The 17,303-nt window shown below is 40.6% G+C and overlaps 1 protein-coding gene across 2 annotated transcripts in view; it reads right to left on the bottom strand.

Moving 5' to 3' along the window:
* VPS39 (VPS39 subunit of HOPS complex) overlaps window positions 1-17,303 on the bottom strand; it is a 46,272-nt gene that overhangs the window by 28,620 nt on the left and 349 nt on the right. Inside the window, exons 2-8 of one of the 2 annotated variants that reach the window (XM_058738090.1) lie at window positions 9,403-9,468; window positions 6,091-6,155; window positions 5,510-5,552; window positions 4,232-4,326; window positions 2,951-3,049; window positions 2,465-2,557; window positions 310-493 (exon numbers count right to left, since the gene is read on the bottom strand). In XM_058738090.1, coding sequence (XP_058594073.1) covers window positions 310-493; window positions 2,465-2,557; window positions 2,951-3,049; window positions 4,232-4,326; window positions 5,510-5,552; window positions 6,091-6,155; window positions 9,403-9,468 — 645 coding nt within the window. The remainder of the gene's footprint in view (window positions 1-309; window positions 494-2,464; window positions 2,558-2,950; window positions 3,050-4,231; window positions 4,327-5,509; window positions 5,553-6,090; window positions 6,156-9,402; window positions 9,469-17,303) is intronic. The other variant, XM_058738091.1, reaches the window with a different exon arrangement.

Here is a 17,303-nt window from a genome sequence, read left to right as displayed (position 1 = left end):
TAAAACCATTAAAAAGAAGGTATAACAAAAAGGACTAAGAAGTAAAAATATACAGCAGTAGACAATCACTTCCTAAAACACACAACTCTGCTCATTTCTTTCCCCCGCAGGGGCAAAACCCAGCTTCCTACAAAAACCAGAATATCCCATTTTTAATGATCTTACAAACTTGTCTACTTATAGGAAGGGGAACTGAGAGTAAATGACACTGTAACCACAGTATGCTGAAGCTATGAAAGGGATTCCATTCTGTGAGGATGGCGCACAACCCCAGCCCACGGTGGGAAACAGCAGCTATGGTGGTCTCACCCATGGCCACTGGTATGTCTGTCCAGTTCAAGGCACATTTCTGTGTGCATATCCCCTCCTCATTGAGCACCACGGTGAGATCATCCTGACCCACAGCCACTTTTCCATCTGCCAGAGGTGCAACTAACGGCTCCAGCTGTTTTCCTGTTGGAAAGAGCTCTTTGATGGACCCCTTTCCATCCACCTATAGGAAGACACAAATTGAATCAACCAGCGTTCTCTCGATAGAGGCATGAACATGGCCTGAAAAACCCAAATATAACTCCAAGCCTACAGAAGCCAATAATATTCCTTGCTTGGCATAAGGAAATATTATAGAGTTTGTTATGACAAATTTTGTCATCACAATGACAGAACCAGTTCTCTTTTTCTCTAACACAGAGGCACAAGCATCTGGCCTGGCAACTAACAATGTCAAGTGCTGGCGAGGATGCAGAGTGACTGGGACTCTCACTCGCTGCTGGTGAGAATGCAAAATGGTACAGCCATCTTGTTTGTTGGCTTCTTATAAAGTTAAATAGACACTTACCATACAACCCAGTAATCCCATTCCTTAGGTATTTGCTCAAGAGAAGTAAAAACTTATGTTTACACAAAAACCTGTATGCAAATGTTTATAGCAGCCTTATTCATAGTGGCGAAAAATTGGAAACAACGTTGTCCTTCAACTGATGAATGAATAAACAAACTATAGTACATCCATACTGTGGAATACTACTCAGCCATGAGGAATAAAATGACACGCACAACAATACAGATGGATGTCAAATGCATAATGCCGAGTGAAAGAAGCCATATTCAAAAGGCTACATACGGTAGGATTCCATTTATATGACATTCTGGAAAAGGCAAAACCATAAGAGATGAAGAACAGGTCAGTGATTACTAGAGGCTGGGGCATAGAAGGAGGGGTTGACTTCAGAGGGGCAGCATGACGGCATTTTTTGGGTGACGGAGCTGCTCTGAATCTTGATTATGGTGGTGGCTACACAAGTCAAGGCATCTGTTAAAACTCAGAACTATACATCAAAAAGAATGAATTTTACTGTATGTATATAAATGAATAATTTTTTAATAGCTTGGGTCTAAACCAAGATTTCCCACCCTCAAGACTGTACCCTTGAGAAGATGATGCCAGAATTCAAGACAGTCAGAGGGAGCCCGCTCCAGCTTCAGGCTCTGTACCCCTACCCCTCATGGACTTCTTTTGGCACCTATATGCCTCACTGTTATTCTGCTAATCAGTCAGCTGGAGAGCAGTGACTCCTCTATGAGTTTGCAACTCTGATGCTGATAAAATGAGGACACTCTAACAACGTAAATGTGGAACAGATATATTAACTAGATAAATAATGAAGAGCTAACATGGTGGGGAGTGGGGAAGTGGGGAAGTGGGGAGAAGTGAAGATGGAGAGAAAGACTTCTAGAATTGCCAAGTCTGGAATATGAGAGGGGTATAAAGCTCAGAAGTTTAGGTTATGCTATGAAATGAATGGTATATCAACCATTTCTACATACAGTATGACTACTGGAGGGAAAAAAAACAATGTCGTGGATATTGATACCACTTAGGAGAAGGAAAAAAAGTTGTAAAACAATGTGTATGACATCTTTGTAAATAGGCAGAAGTTCATATGCCCAAAGATTAACAGTAACTATCTCTGAGTCAATAGATTATGGATGATTTATATTTCCTTTATTTTCCTTATCTATATTTCCTTATTTTTTTATAATAAACACGTGTGGCTTTCGAAATTTAAAAAAAGAAAGTAAAAATAATTAAAAAAATAAATATACAAAAAGATTTTAGGCAACAGGAAACTCAAGTCTTAAAAATGCTTAATACTAAAGTTAGTTTCTAATTCTTGAGGATTGAAGCCTTAAGATGGCAGTCTATGACAATGCTGTTGGACAGAGGCAAGCAGCCCTTATGATCTGTTCCAATAATTAGATACAAGATATGGATAATTCATGACGCTGCCTAGCTTCAGACATCTATTTGTGGAGATGCTGAGAAGCATAAAATATAACCAAATATACAAACACAAGCCCTGTTATGCCCAAACGCTACTTAAGGCAGTCTCTTGGCCTGTAGTTCAGACGTGCATAATCATGTCCCCCAGGTAAACTAATACATGCAAAATAATAAGTTTACCCTTATTAGGTAGTAGTCTCTCTTGAAACCCACACAGATAGAATTTTCACACCATGCCATGGACTTGGGCACATCTGGTACACTAAAGTCCCCCTGAGGAAAGAGAGCAAGAGTTCAAATGGAAAGACGTTAAAAGAAACCATGATCTTCCTGTTATTCCATGCCCACTCTGCAAAATGAACCTCACCCTCATCTAAACACAATTCTGTAAACACAAGGCTAGGAAATCATCTGTGATAAAAATTTAAGTCACCCATGAACTGGATGACTAGATGCCTTTGGAAAAGGTGAAAACCCACTCTGAAATAAACCCATGTGTATAAACACTGCTTCTGAAGGCCAAGAGACTCTTGATGAGTGGGCATGAAGAGGCTCTCAGGTACTTATGGCAGAGCCTTCACCTGGAGAGAACTCCAAGACTGAGGCCCTGACCTTCAGTATCACTGAACAGGAGTCTTTCAAGCGGTGAATCAACATGGACTTTACCTGCAATTCGTGAAATTCCCTGTCCTTCCAGAAATAGAGCTGCAGCTTCTTTTTCACTGCCACACACATCCGCAACACCTCCTCACCAGTCTCTGTGTGCTGGGAAGAGACACCCAGAGCAAATGAGGATGTGTATACGATGGCTCCACGACTGAGTGACCACTAAATGAGAGACTGCCTACCTTGAAATGGCTACGAATCTGAAAATCCCCTGTAATACAAAGTTACCCTATCAGACAAGCTGGGTGGAAGAACACCATTTTTCTAAAATGTACTTAGAAACAACAGGCTGAGGAGTACTTCCTCCCTGAGGGCTGCCAGTCAAAGGTCCCAACCCCAGCACATCTCTTAAACATTCATAATTCACACGGAAAATCCCAGGGCAGGCCTCCACCTATGCAAACGCTTCCTCTTTTTTTCTTAAATGTTTCTCACTCATGGATGTCAATATCTGTTGGTCAGGGATCAGCATGCGTCAGTGGCACTTTTAATCCTTAAAGGAACAGGGGAAAAGAAAATGTCTAAACATAAAGCAAAGCAGTGTCAATGTAGACCACAAATACTAAAAAGCGATCAAGCTGAGTAGAGGGGTAAGGCAGATTTTGAATAATGTAAGGAGGATAAATTTGGAAAAATTAGGAGAAATGTCTTTCCTGAATAACAAAAAACACCCTCTAGACAAAGAAGACAATAATATGTTCAGAACAAGGTCAATATAATGTCCTATAGTTATGCCAATGATACTCATGGTACTGTTAAGTCTGGATTTTCCCCATAATGGTTTGTCCATGGCAAATGCTTTTTTTTTTTTTTAATGTTGATTCATTTTTGAGAGACAGAGACACAGGGCAAGTGGGGGAGGAGCAGAGAGAGAGAGAGAGAGAGACACAGAATCCGAAGTAGGCTCCAGGCTCTGAGCTGTCAGCACAGAATCCGATGTAGGGCCTGAACTCACGAACTGCAAGATCATGACCTGAGCTGAAGTCGGACCTTAACCCACTGAGCCACCCAGATGCCCCTCCATGGCCAATGCTTTTATCCTGAGTTTGTTGCCTCCTCTGGTGCTCTAATCAGCACACACACAGGGAACCCAAATGTTTCACCTTCTGACCACATACAAAGGGGAAAATTTCTCTAATACAATCCAAAATCAAACATTTTCTTTGGATCTCTGCTGGATTTGGATATCCATGTTATTCTTCCCATCTGATGGTAGGAATAATATAGGAAAGAATGTATTTATCAAAATACAATGTCAAAATTCATCTTGCCTAAACTTACCTCAAGGTCACATGTGAACAGTGATGCTCCCTTTGCCTTTGAAACCGTAGTGATTTGTTGAAATGTCAACAGGTCATGGACATAAATGTTATTTTCTGTTTGGAAGGAAGTATAATAACCCTATAAATTATCATAATTCTCCACACACATGAATAACTAACAAACAGAAGAACCGAAGTGAATGTTGATTGAAGATGTATCTTTCAGTTTCACTAACAATGAGTTATTCTGATCTATTATCAGAATTACACTCCAAAATGTTTAAGAGGTCACTTCCGTTCCTTTAAATTTGGGCTGGCTTGTGTAAGAGAGCTCTTTCACTAGCAAAGCCCTCTTATACTCGGTCTTCCTCAAGTCTGGAAATTTGTGATGCAATATTTGTACAAGAATTGGCTTTCAAAGCTACTTCCATTAGGAGGCCTCAATAAAAGAAAGGAAATCCTCTGTGGACTTTGTACGATCCCATGATGAGGAATTCTTTTCTAGCTGCAAGCAAAATAATTTCACTCAGGCCTCCTATCTAGTTTTACTCATTAAGACATAATTACTTTAAATGTTCCTCTCTAAACCTAGAAGCTAAGTTTAAAATTATTCTACCATTTGGCCCTGGGCTAAACAGTACAAACGTGAGGCAAGTTTCTAGTTCTTTGTTGCCAGTAAAAGGCCTCACTGGCTGCCTTCAATTGAATCTATGGCTTTTCAAACAAGGCCTGAATAGTCTGGCCTTGATCTGTCTCTCCCCTATCTCTTGCCACTGTGTCACTCTTCACCACATATCCTAAGTCTGGTCAGACTGCGGGGCCTCTGCTTAAAATGCTCTGCCTTCTTCTCCCTTCCTATCAAAATCCTAATCATCCACTAGATGATGCTGTCACTCCCATTACTAATATCCACAACATTTTTTATAAATTTCCATTGTAACTTATCACACTGAATCATGATTATTTTTTGTCATTTCAGTCTTCACAATCAGAACATAAACTCAAAGACAGAAACTATGTCTCTTTCAATTTGGTATCCCCAATGCCTAGGGCAGGGCTCAATAAATATCTGCTCAATATCAATAAATATCTGTGACTGAATGAATGAACAGCACTTCTTGGAGAACAGAGCTCAAGTTTATGAGAGATGCTGTTGTCTTTAATACTCGTGTACCCTGCTGTGTCTGGTGTGGTACAGGTCAGTTTCACTGACTCTCAAATTAACCAAGAAAGAGTTAGTCAGGTCACAGTTTTTATTTTTTGACACATGAAATATAACTACAACCCCTTTTCTTACCTAACAAGCTGACCAGAATCTTAAACTGGGAAACCACATGGATCTGGAAAAGAACAAATCATTAGACTCAATTAAACATTTCTGACAGGGCTTAACAAAACTTCATTTAACTACAGTACTAAAAAGGGACTTGGGGTACAGGGGTGGCTCAGTCAGTTGAGCATGTGACTTCAGCTCAGGTCATGATCTCGCGGTCCATGAGTTCGAGCCCCGCGTCGGGCTCTGGGCTGACAGCGCAGAGCCTGGAGCCTGCTTCTGATTCTGTGTCTCCCTCTCTCTCTGCCCCTCCCCTGCGCATGCTCTGTCTCTCTCACTCTCAAAAATGAATAAATGTTAAGGAAAAAAAAAGGGACTAAAGAGTCTATGCCAATGACAGGAATCTGACTTCTATTTATGTGTAATCGCAATTTCTGCTCATTATAGAGGATCTCAGGCACATGATGGATGGACCACGATCTCTGCGTAAGTGGGAGAACATAGAGCAGAGGATTCAGAGTTATTAAAAATGTTACCGAAGTTCTAGTTTTGACATGGTCCCATAGAAGTCAAATATTCTTGTAGTGACAACCATCACTGCCTACCTGTTGAATCTTTTTGGAGAAGTTTTTATTGGATTTCTCTAGTGTCACTTCAAACCTGTTGCAACCTATGGAAAAGAAACAAACATTCACAGTTCCAAACACAGGGACACATGTAAAACTTAACTATAACAAAAAATGCTGCTCCATACTGCTCTACTACATGAATCTACAAATTCCTAAAAGACTAGAAGCTAGAGATCTACACTAGAGAGCTCTCTTCACTGAGTATAAGAAGTCACTTTCAATTCTAATTTTAGAACAGGGGGTTTCATGCACCTTCGCTTGGCACTGGCAATCATATGACGGAAGTTCAGTGACGCTACAAGGTACTTGTGAGTCTGAAGGTCTTATCCTGCAATATAGTACCTCGGCTAAGTGTTTGTAAAAAGTCACAAATATAAGAACCCAAGCAATGAAACCCAGCCCAAAGCATCCTCAGATCTAGACCAGCTAAATCCCAGCAGCTACCCTATGTCCTGCATCACGGGACAGAGCAAACACTCAATACTAACCCCAGAACTAAAGTAATTTAATACATCTACACTTACTGCCACTTTCAGGAGATTCTACATCTGTTGACACTGCTGCAAAAAGGGAAGAAAGTTACATACCACAAAAATATGTCATGCTAGCTTTGTGGGAATGACAAAAATATTCAGCCTCAAAAATCACGAACAAGGCAAGAAGAGAATAATTATCATGACAATGACGTAACAACAAACTAAGCAAAAACTAGGTGCTGGGTTCTGGGTTTAAAAATTGATGTATATTTGCTAAAACCTCACAACTATTCCAAGAAGTAGGTATTACTGTTCCAATTTCATATGTGAGGCACCTGACAGGTCAAGCAGTTAAGTAGCAGCCAGTGAGAAAGCGCCCAGAAGCAAACTCAGGGCTGACTGGAAAGCCCGTGTGCTGAGCCTACACTCTACCTGTCTCCCAGCTTGTGAAGAGACTATTCAGGCTGCTGACCCCGGGCTGCTCCCCACAACTAGTGGGGCCCACACCACCAAAGCTGGTCTTACTTTTTCCACCTGTCCCTCAGCAAAGGAGATGAAGGGACTCGGGAGATTCAAGAGATTCAGAAATGTGCCCTGTATTCTGCCATTATATTTCACAAGAAAAAAAAAACCAGCCACTTCACACTTGATACAGAGCTCTATATTTGAAGAGAGCTTTATTTTATTACTTCTAACAATTCTCCTCAAAAGCAGAATTATCTAGGACTGAGGTTCTCAAATTTTTTGGTGTCAAGACTCCTTCACAACCTTAAAAATTATGGAGAATCCCAAAACTTTAATATGGGTTGTAGTTATCAATGTTTACCAGGGTAGAAATTAAGACAGAAATTTTTAGGGGCACCTGGGTGGTTCAGTCAGTTAAGCGTCCGGCTCTTGACTTCAGCTCAGGTCATGATCTCACATTTATGGGTTGAAGCTTCATGTCAGGTTCTGTGCTAGCAGTGTGGGTCCTGCTTGGGATTTTCTCTTCCCCTCTCTCTCTTTCACAAACCCTCTACTTTGACTTTTGGTTTCTCTTCTAACCAGGTGCCTTCCTCTTTTCCTATTTCAAGGGTAGCAGAAGAGTAGCAGAATAAGGTAAAGGGTAGCAGAATAGGCCACCCCAAAATCTGCCACTTTTGTACAGGGATTATTTTGAGCTGAAGGCAATTGAGAAGAAACAGGGGCAAGAAAAGCTCTCTGCCCTCCAATTTGCCTAAAAACAGAGCATACATTTACACAGGTGTCCCTCTACCCCCTCTCTACCAAGGACAGGATTTAATTAGTTGGAGACAACACTAGACCCTCAGCGGCCCACAGAGGATACCAGAGCAATCTACTAACAAACCTTACTAACTAGTCCTTTTTCCATTAGTTTCCCATGTGTGTGTCTGCTAGCAGTTTGCCATCCTAGAAACTCTAAGTCCTTTTCCCTTGCCTTACTGCTTCTTTAAAAATTGTTGATTTGTTAAGATGCTATATAAGCCCAAATTCCAACCAGCCCTTTCAGCTACCCATCACTAAATGCTTCCATGTGTATGTGTAATACACATGTTAATACACTTGTCATTCTTTTGTTAATCTGTCTTTTGTCAGTCCAATTTACATATTCCCACCTAAAATTGGTAGAGGGAAAAATATTCCCCACCCCACACACCTGAAAGATGCCCTTTTTTCCCATGTTACCCTTGCTTAAGGCTCCAAAGGGAAGTACTATTACCTTAAGCTATTTACTACAGAAAGTCTATTAGGTTGAAAATTATGAAATGTAGTTTTTTCTAATACAGTCAAATAATGAAAGGGGCAGGGACACCTGGGTGGCTCAGTCAGTTGAGCATTCAACTCTTGATTGTGGCTCAGGTCACGAGCTCACAGTCATGAGATCAAGGCCTCTCCTCCCCCTCTACCCCCTCCCCAACCCCCCCACAACTGTGCTGGGCGTGGAGCTTGCTTAAGATTCTTTCTCCCTTTCTATCTGTCCCCCACCCACTCTCACTCACTCTCAAAAACTAAACTAAACTAAAATAAGACAATTTCATATGGTTCAACATACTTGGGCATTTACAGCAGATTTCTATAGACTCTACAGCTCCAAAGTATATTATCTAAACACATCAATTTTCCATAAAAAGAACATCGAAGTAAAATTATGAAAAGGGAGTGAGGTACTTCTTCTCCCTCAAAGGAAGAAACTCTGACGAAATAAATTTCAAATACTTTTGGTTATTATTCTACATTTTGCTGACAATGTCACATTTGAGAGAGCTTTAGTTTTCAAAGGCCTTGCATCTGACCTCAACAATTTTCTGAGACAGACAGGCAGTTTATAGAAGAGGGAAATGACATTGGGAAGGACCTACTCATAGTCATTTAGCCAAGGAGAAGGAAAGCTGAGCTCAAACCCAGGTCTCCTCTCTTCTAGTCCACCCCTCACAAGTTAATAAAAGTTTTTAAACCAGTGGTTCCTAATTTTGTTTCCTACCCCCACATCATTCACACAAAAATCTTATACCCATCAGTAATATTTATTTCTGACAGGGAGTCACTAAGAAGTAAGGAGAGGAGGAATGTTCAACCCCACCTATGGCGGGGGGGGGGGGGGGGGGGGGGAGGGGAATAGAGTCTGAAAAAAACAAAAAACCCTGAAGAGATTTTCATATGCTTCTCCCCACTTTACCACAGTATTACTCTCAACCCTGATGGTTTTTAATGATCTAGGGATCACTGATTTCACAGCTGTATATTAGCTATCAACATTTTTTGCATGAGTAGTAAGCCATCTCTTTCTCAATTCTGGAGAGCTGCTACTTACCAGCATCTTTCCGGATCCTATAGAGAAGAAGATGTCCTTGTTTGGTGCCAACAAGAAGCCATTCCTCTGCAAGAGAAAAGAACTGTGAGAAAGGTCAATCAGCTTTACTAAAACCCTACTTCTTGAGCTGGGGCTTGTAATGAGAAGTCAAAGGGTCAAGAAAAGGAGTTGCTTTTGATAGCAGGTATTTTGCAAAACTAAGGAATATTTATATTCAAGAAATGTTTGAGAACCAACCAATCAAAAAAGCATCATTACTAGACTAGACATATCAGGGAATAGACAATGTCCCTGCCTTCACGGTTTCAAAATTAAACTGACCAAAAATAGGATGAAAATTTATATAATCATAAAATGGGGAATATAAACATGAAAGTAGGTCTCTAATGTCAGAAACAAAGCTAAAAGGTACCCTTTGGAGGCTTAATGATTTTACCTTAAGGAAAATTAGAAGTGCCACAGAGTATTAACCTTACAGAATTCATTATCTCAAAAGGCGGCCTAGCAGATCAAAACAAACAACTGCAACTCTCACACATTGTTGGCAGCAATATAAACCAGTACAGTCATTTTGGAAAAAAGTCTGGCAGTTCCTCAAAAACTTAAACGTACAGTTACCATGTGACCCAGCAATTCTACCCCTGGGCATATACATGAGAGAAATGAAAACATATGCTCACACAAAAACTTGGACACAAATGTTCAGAGAAGCAGCATCTGTAAAAGCCAAGAGGTAGAAACCACCCAAATGTCCATCGACTGATGAAGGGATAAGCAAAATGTGGCAAATCCACACAATGGAATATAAGCCAGCCACCAAAAGGAATGAAGTGCTGACATGTGCTACAATAGCAGGGATGAACCTGACATTATGCTAAATGAAAGAAGCCAGACGAAAAAGGCTACAGATTTTATGATTCTATTTATATGAAATGTCAAAAGAGCCAAATCTATATAGACAAAAAGATTAGTGGTTGCCTAAGGCTGGTGGGCTTATAGGAAAATGAGGGAGTAAAAACTAAGGGGTATGGGGCTGATAGGATAATAAAAATGTTCTAAAATGGACTGTGGCCATACTTGTACAACTCTGTGAATGTACTAAAGCCCACTTAACAGTATAGTTTAAATGGGTGAATTGTATGGTATGTGAATCACAGCTCAATAAAGCTCTTATAAGGAAAAAAAAAAAAAAAAAGACGATCTAGGCCAGTGAGTGGTTCTTTGGTATGTATCAAAATTATCTGAGGATTTGTTAAAACACATTGCTGGCCCCTGCCCTCAGTGTCTGAGTCAGCTGGTCTCAAAGCAGCCCTGGAAACTTGCATTTCTAACAAGTTCCCAGGTGATGCTAATAACACTGTTGGTTCAAGGACTGCTTTGGAGACACTAAAATGGTCTATGCGGAAAGTAAAGAGGCTTCAAAAGGGTTTAAATAATTACCCTGACAGATGTATATTACCTCATTAAGGTAAGTTAAGCATGTACAGGTACTTCCTCAGCTTTTTGATGTTGTAACAAACATAAAGGTCATTCATTCCTTTCATAAACTCTCTTGATCCTTTACGAGATAAAATATTGGAAAATGGTACAAACAGATACTTTATTGAGAATGTATTGTGTTCCAGGAAATGCTAAGCACATATCATATGTTAACTTCACTAATCCTCATAACTATCCTTTGAGGTACATCCTTCTGATAAAGCCCCATTTTATAAATGAGGAAGTTGAGGCCTAGGGGATAAATAATTTGTCCCGATTCATACATGTATTAAGATGTGTACGGAAGCATCAGGACATAACTACATGCTGTGATGTACTTACTAAGGCATCACATGTCAAAAGAATGGATTTTGGCCAGAGGTTGTCTGAACGACACTGGTTATATTTCTAAAAACAGGTAGGGGTGCCCTGGTGGCTCAGTCGGGTAAGCATCTGATTCTTGATTTCAGCTCAGGTCATGATCTCATGGTTTGTGAGACTGAGTTCCACGGAGGGCTTCTTGCTGACAGCATGGAGCCTGCTTAGGATTCTCTCTCCCCCTCTCTCTGCCCCTCCCCCACCGGTACTCTCTCCCTCTCTTTCAAAATAAATAAATAAAGTTAAAAAAAAATGTAAAAACAACAAAAACAGGGGTCAAAAGCCACATCAGGAACATTTCTCCTGATTGGAGAAATCCTCCTAAGGTTGATGTCCTTAGTCTTCCAGGAAAAGATAATGACTCTGTCTTCTTTTATTTTGTGTCGACACAGGAAGTAGGAGAATGTGTGCCTTTTTTTTTTTTTTTTTTTTTTTTTGAGAGAGACAGAGGGAGAGGATGTGCGTGTATGTGCAGGAGAGGGACAAAGAGAATCTTAAGCAGGCTCTATGCCCAGCGTGGAGCCCAACGTGGGGCTTGACTCACAACTGTGAGATCATGACCTGAGCCAAAACCAAGAGTCCAGTACTTATTGGACTGAGCCACCCAGCCTCCCTAACAGTGCATTCTCTCAATGACATAAGAGAAATCAGAAATAACACTAGCTCTAATGGAATGCTGGAGATTTATGCCAGAAGAGAACACAGAAAACAAAAGAATTAAGTTCACAGTGCTTGCTTTGTAAAAGATATTGTGCTCAATACTACTGTATTGAGCAACTGGTAATGCTAAAGTTGATTTTTAGGACACCCACTGCTATTTCAGATGTCAATAAAATGAACTAGAAAAGTTTTTAACTCACTTAAAACATACATAAAAATCTATAACCAAAAGGCCAACATACTGTTCACCTTCCCTTCCCACTCTGCTTCCCAAATCCCTACTGTTTTTCTTTGTGTCTTTGAGAAACCTATCTTTACACCCAGGTCTGCAACGTCTATCAATTTCACCTCTGTAAGGTACCTTGCAACAGCCGTATCCCAGGTCTCCAGTAACCCCTGTGATGGCCTCACCGGTCTCCCTATATGTGTCCTTCCATGTTTGCTATAGACAGATAGCAAACCTTAGACAGATCTGTGATACTGTCACACTGGGGCTTAAACCTTCATGAAGCTGCACCACTAACAAATGAAGTCAAACTTGTAAGCATGACATTCAAGAGTCTACTTTCCATTTTTATTGCAATGTTTACTTGCCAATAGATGTTTCTTATCAAATGCCTACTCTATTGGTCATAAAGTGGAATCAGACAAATTCATTGTAAATAAATAAACAAATAAATAAATAAAATTTTTAATTGAGATTTTATTTGGCCCTTTTCACGTTTTCATTTGAAGGTGCTGGAGAAAAATGCATTTATCATACATGCAAAGTATTATAACAGCTTTCCTTTATATAGTAAAAGCAACACACACACACACACACACACACACACACACACACTCCTAATACTCAAACTCACAAGGGAAAACAGTGCATCATCCAGATGTGATAATGGCACAGAATCTTGAAGAGGCTTCATTTGGTTTTAGAAGTCAGTGGGGGCTCAGGTGACCAGAAGACCTGACCCACGTTGGGCCTCCACATTCTATGACATGTCATCTTATAATACAATAATGGATACAAAACAAAGAGAATGAGAAGTCTCCAGAGCAGGCTCAAAATTTGGGTAGACAGTCCCTTCTGAGACCCAATACAGTAAATCAGAGAGTGGGACACACTACATAAACGGTGTATTCTGTGGATAACACATACATAAACAGATGTCAATCAGCCCTAGAAAATTCCTGACAGACTAATCCTGAGCCACAAGTTTGGAGCTTATTCCTCCTGGGAAGTGAGGAAGTGCTGAGCCCTCTTGCTCATAATAACCCTAATGAAGATCTGTCCAACAGTGCAAACCCAGCCCAAGCTCATGCGATATATAATTCCATTCCTGGCCCTATGCTGGCCACTGCAGGGAATACAGAAATGGAAAAGATAGTGGTCATTTTCCTTTTTTGGGGGGTCATAGAGCAAAGAACAGTGTTTCTTAAAGCATAATCCTGATTAGCTATATCAGAACGACTTAAACTTATTAAAAATACACATTCCTGAGTGCTGATCTGATTTAGATACAATAAATTCTGCAAAAGTGACCCAAAATCTGCATTTTTGAATTCAATTTTTTAATTATACGACACATTTATGTAGTTTCAATGCTAAAACTGTGGGAAGTCTAGCTTCCATTCTTGTCCACTCTCTCCTGTCTGCTACAGGCAACCATTTTAGTCCTTTTTATCTTTCTATTGTTTCTTTGGAAAATATAAGAATGACTGCATATACACACATACACACACACACACACACACACACATATTTGCATTTTTCTTTACAGGTTCTGAATATATATTAAAGTTTGGGTACCAGTGTCTAGAATCAGACATGATTTACTGGATATAGGACCTTGGAAAAATTACTTAAATTCTCAGGTTATTCCTCTGCAAAATGCAGTTATTGTTTCATAAAAGCTTAATACAGACTAGTACTCAATAAATGGAAGCTATTACTATTAATATCATCATTCATTCATCAAACATAGGTTTAATGAACACCTATTATGAAGAGTTATTCTAGGAACTATAAAGCAATATACAAAACAGAGTTCCTGCTCTGAAGGAACTTCTATTCTAATATGGAGTGAAAGAGACAATAATATAATATAAAACGGCACTAAGTAGCAATCCATAATAAGAAGAAGGATAAGCCTGAGTAAGAGAATAGCACATTGTCTTTTATATAGCATAGTTGGGGAAAGAAAGTCTTGCTGATTTATGTGGCATTTCAGCAGAGACCTGAAGGAAAGGAGGAAGGAGGAATGTAATATTTAGAGCAAGAGAGTTCCAGACAGAGGAAAGAGCAAGTGCAAAAGCCCTGAGGTAGGTACATGCTTTGGGTATTATGGAATAAAGAAGACTGTGTGACTAACAGGACAAAGGAGACGGGGTAAGAGCACAGGAGATGGGGTGGATGAGGGGAAGTAACTAGAGGTCTGATGATGTCAGATGTATGAAGCACAGAAAGGGCTTTGGAACTTATTCTAGTTGTGATAGGAAGCTACTGAAGGGTTCTGAGCACTGGAGAGATGTGATCAGATTAAATTTTCAAGGGATCACTCTACCTCCGTGTGGATAAAAGACTGAGAGCAGCACAATAACAAACAACATGGTGATCAGTCAGACAACTACTGCAGTAATCCAAATGAAAGAGGTGGTGCTCTCATCAAAGTAGAAACAGTACAGATGGAGAGAAGTGACTGGACTCTAGACTTATTCTGAAAGTAGGGCACACAAGATTTGCAGATGGACTAGATGCAGCATGTAAGAGAAGTGAAGAATGATTCCAAGGCTTTTGGCCTTAGTAAAATAGGTACATAGAAATGTCATTTGCTGAGATGTGGGATGCAGGGGGACAAAGCATGTTTTGGGAGAGTGGAATCAAGAACCGTTGTGGCCATGCTACTAGACGTCCAAATGAAGGTATTTAAAAATCAGACGGATTTTGGGGCGCCTGGGTGGCGCAGTCGGTTAAGCGTCCGACTTCAGCCAGGTCACGATCTCGCGGTCCGTGAGTTCGAGCCCCGCGTCAGGCTCTGGGCTGATGGCTCGGAGCCTGGAGCCTGTTTCCGATTCTGTGTCTCCCTCTCTCTGCCCCTCCCCCGTTCATGCTCTGTCTCTCTCTGTCCCAAAAATAAATAAAAAACGTTGAAAAAAAATTAAAAAAAAAAAATCAGACGGATTCTACAACTCTGGAGTTTAGGGAGAAGTCATCAGCATCAGCATCCTCATTTCCATTTCCCTCATTTCCATTTCCCAAGAGATGGACTATGGTGTCTCTAAGACATCTTCCAGCTCGAATACTGTCTGGCCCTGCATGATCTGGTTTCTCGAGGTCCTGGATGAATTTTAGGTAAAAAGGGTAACGACTAGAAATAGTAGTATTTACTGCTGCTCAGGTCAGAAAATAGTTTTGAGTCAAGAGTTGGTAAATAGCCTCTTGTAGCCTAATATCTACTGCAGCGTCCTAGGAGGTAACAAGCCCGTCCCCTGCTGGGATCAAGGCAAAGAGCTACCTACCATTTCAAGTTTTAATTTATTTACTCATTTTAAGTAATCTCTGCACCCAATGTAGGGCTTGAACTCACGACCCTGAGATCAAGAGTTGCACGCTCTTCTGAGCCACACAGGTGCCCCAGCCCTACCATTTCAAAACTATCTTTCTGGAAAGCTCAAGTACAGAGAACCTTTACGGTGACAAAGTGGAGTTGGTGAGAGGCTGAGATACATGTACTACTAGTTCCAGAGAGTATCAGTCAAGGATTCTGACAAGTATGGTAAGCAGCTGCATTCATCCTTTTTAGAAGCATATCTCCTAGGCTGAGCTGGGTTCCTCTCTCCCATGTTTCTATATTAAGCAGCATATGCCTCCAGTATCATTTATCTTACATCATAATCCGTTCATATGTCTTTGTTTCTCACTCTATGTCCTAGGAACACAGGCACTGTTTCCTAATCATCCTTTAAGCCCTGTCTTTAGCAGAGAAACTGGTCCATATACATACATCTAATACATATTTGATGAAAAATTAGGGGAATGTGTCCCTTTGTACAGTGTCAAGTCTTTCATTTTTTACATTTCTTTTCTCCTCTATTTATTTTTTTTTAGTGTTTATTTATTTTGAGAGAGAGAGCATGTGTGCACACATGTGTGCAAGATAGGGAGGGGCAGAGAGAGAGAGAGAGAAAGAGAGAGAGAGAGAATCCCAAGCAGGCTCCGCACTATCAGACCCTATGCGGGGCTCAGTCCTATAAACTGCCAGATCATGACCTGAGACAAAATCAAGAGTCCAATGCTTAACCAACTGAGCCACCCAAGCGCCCCTCCTCTGCTTATTTTTAATTTTTACTGAGCATTTAATCACAGAAAATGGAGGGTTTCTTGAGATATCCAGAGGAAGCAAGAGTCTCTCCTTAACCCAAGGGACTAAGACAGCTGTGAAGGTGTGATTTTAAAGCCCAAGGCTGCTAAAGGCAAGACAGTGCAAATTAACATGAAGACCTGTAGTGAAAGCACCTTACTGAAGAGGCTGTAAGGAACTCTGCAAGACTGACTGGGTGGTACCGTCTGTAAATGATCCAGAAGACACCAGCCACCACCAAGATTCCACCAGGCCCATCTTAGGCACCTAGCTCAGTATAAGATCTGATTAAGACTTCTGGGCCACTTTTTTATGGTCTTTGATTTTTAGCACTTGGACATTAACAAGAAAGACTTAAATTACTTGTTTGGTCTTCGGTGACTGTTATCAGACACAAGCACTCAAAGATAAGAGCATAACGTTCATAACTGAGAGTCAAGGTTTAGACTCCTGAAATCATTTTCATTCTAGAGCATACAGGAGATGCCAGACCCTGTTTTCTGTACTGACCAATCCCAAGAGGATTACACAACTTTTTAATGGGTTAGATTCCATGACAGCCTGGAATGATGCTCTTCTACCCACAGTTAGGTAACTTGGGACATTTTGAATACAAGGCAATCAACCACTTGGCTAAACTGAGTTTAGAACAACAACGTGAGCTACCTAGAAAACTGACAAGTGAACGATGAGTGATTACTAAGAAAAAAGGCATACGGTATTAATGTATTTAATGCCCCCCAAAATAGTGTTGTCTTTCACCTAGAAAACAACAATCATCTGGACAAGTTCAAGCCCCCGGTAGGTTGAAAACTCCCCAGTGCTTGCTTGCCCCTCCAAACTGAAGACTTCTTGGGAATCGAAATGACCCAAAGCTGAGCACAGTTAATAAGAAAAGTTCAACCTTCAACTCTATACCGAAAGCAAGGATAAACGTACCTAAAGTCTGGGTCTCTGAGGACTTGCCAAACAGTCCCATTTGACCTCGCTGTCTACAATACTATGCCCTCCCTCATCCCATGCCTCTCG

The sequence above is a fragment of the Neofelis nebulosa genome, chromosome 7 (genome assembly GCF_028018385.1).
Source record: "Neofelis nebulosa isolate mNeoNeb1 chromosome 7, mNeoNeb1.pri, whole genome shotgun sequence".
Lineage (NCBI taxonomy): Eukaryota > Metazoa > Chordata > Mammalia > Carnivora > Felidae > Neofelis > Neofelis nebulosa.
This window is presented reverse-complemented; position numbering and strand designations above follow the sequence as displayed.